This window comes from Notothenia coriiceps, unplaced genomic scaffold (assembly GCF_000735185.1).
Source record: "Notothenia coriiceps isolate Sejong01 unplaced genomic scaffold, NC01 NC01_scaffold00016378, whole genome shotgun sequence".
In the NCBI taxonomy this organism is placed as follows: domain Eukaryota; kingdom Metazoa; phylum Chordata; class Actinopteri; order Perciformes; family Nototheniidae; genus Notothenia; species Notothenia coriiceps.
In genome coordinates, this window is record NW_011349079.1 from 1 (window position 1) to 1,460 (window position 1,460).

Here is a 1,460-nt window from a genome sequence, read left to right on the forward strand (position 1 = left end):
TGTGCAGTATAGCTGCTGAGCCAGTGGAGCAGCATTCCTATTTCACAAAGACTCACAGTGCTTTGAGCTGCAGGTGGACAGCAGAGACGCCACACACAGAAACACACACTACACACCCAAACTAATCAACAAGGACAGTCAGTGTGTTCGACATAATCTGATGTGACTGTTTCTAAAAGGAGAGTGTGTGTACCATAAGTCTTCCAGGGGTCTTCTGGTGCGGCGGCGGCCCTGGCTCCGGCTGTGGCCCCTGCGCCCCAGGGGTCAGCGGTGGCACCGGGCTCAGGGACGACCATCAGATCCAACAAAGACGATTGTGGCTGGAGAGAGAGACGGAGAAAGTGAGCAGGAAACGAAACAAGGATGCAGACAAAGGAGGGGAAAATGGGAGCATTTGAGATGAAAAGGGAAGAAAAACATTCCATCTGAAGACCATCTGTTGGTCGGCCATTATCCTGTTTAAACATGATGACGGTGGTCGCATCGTTATGTGCCGAGATAAAACATGAGCCGCACTTTAGCCAGTTGCTACTCAGGCAGAATAACGATGAGTAAACTGGGGAGTGTGCTGCCAGTTTTCACTACGGCTCAGGAAGCAGCAGAAAAATACCTTTAATGAGCAGCGTCATGATAACGGAACAACAGAGTCACTTTAGTTTCCGTGTGTGTGTGCATTTTCACCTCTTTCTTCCTTTTGGCCAGTTTGCCCGAATCAGGCCCTCCTTTCTTACTCTCCTCCAAGGCCATCTGTAGTCTCAGGTCGTCCCCTCTGCGTATGCGATCCTCCTGAGCACAGTTAGTATAATCAGCACATGAGCAACTTTTTTTTAACTAAAAACACAGAATGGTCTCAATATTTTTGACCTATTTATTCAAATACAAGTTCATGATAAAGGGAAAATGCCATTTAGCTGGTGGTGCAATATGCTTCTGAAGATTACAGTTTATTGACCAAGAAAAACCTAGTTTATTGAAAAAAATATGCATTGGCAATGTACGTGCTTTACAGGGTTACATAGAGGTTTTAATGTGTTTTTGCAGAACGATGCAGACAATTTTTACTGAACGTATTTCAACTTCTTGTTTTAGTTTTTTTTAATTAATTAATTTATACCTGCTCGGCAGCCTCTCTGCTCATGGCCAGAGCCAGTTGCAGCTGCAGCTCCTCCTCTCCGCTGGTCTGAGGTCTGGCCTGCTCCAGCTCTGAACCCGCGTTGGGAGATGTGGCTAAAACACACATTGAGAAGACATGTTAGCATCACTGCTACACTGACCCCATCACATAGCCGTGTACGTACTATAATTGGGCTTAACAATGAAAGTCTGTGTGTTAATACTGAAAAACTTCCCCCAAAAAGACATGTCGTAATAATTACAATAATAACTAGTTGTCTATTCGAGCAAGTTGTATTTAAATGACATGTGTGCTGTATGCAGAATATATAGAAAGTACAGTGTGT

At 44.7% G+C, this 1,460-nt stretch overlaps 1 protein-coding gene across 1 annotated transcript; it reads right to left on the reverse strand.

Annotated features, from left to right (window-relative positions):
* Positions 1 to 193: 193 nt before the first annotated feature.
* LOC104949517 (epsin-2-like) lies at positions 194 to 1,251 on the reverse strand (the record flags this gene model as incomplete). The annotated part of the gene is made up of 3 exons (XM_010775880.1): positions 1,115 to 1,251; positions 682 to 786; positions 194 to 320 (listed from the first exon to the last, which is right to left on the reverse strand). Coding segments are annotated over exons 1-3 (358 nt in total), but the record flags the coding sequence as incomplete, so codon positions are not given.
* Between the last annotated feature and the right edge of the window lie 209 nt (positions 1,252 to 1,460).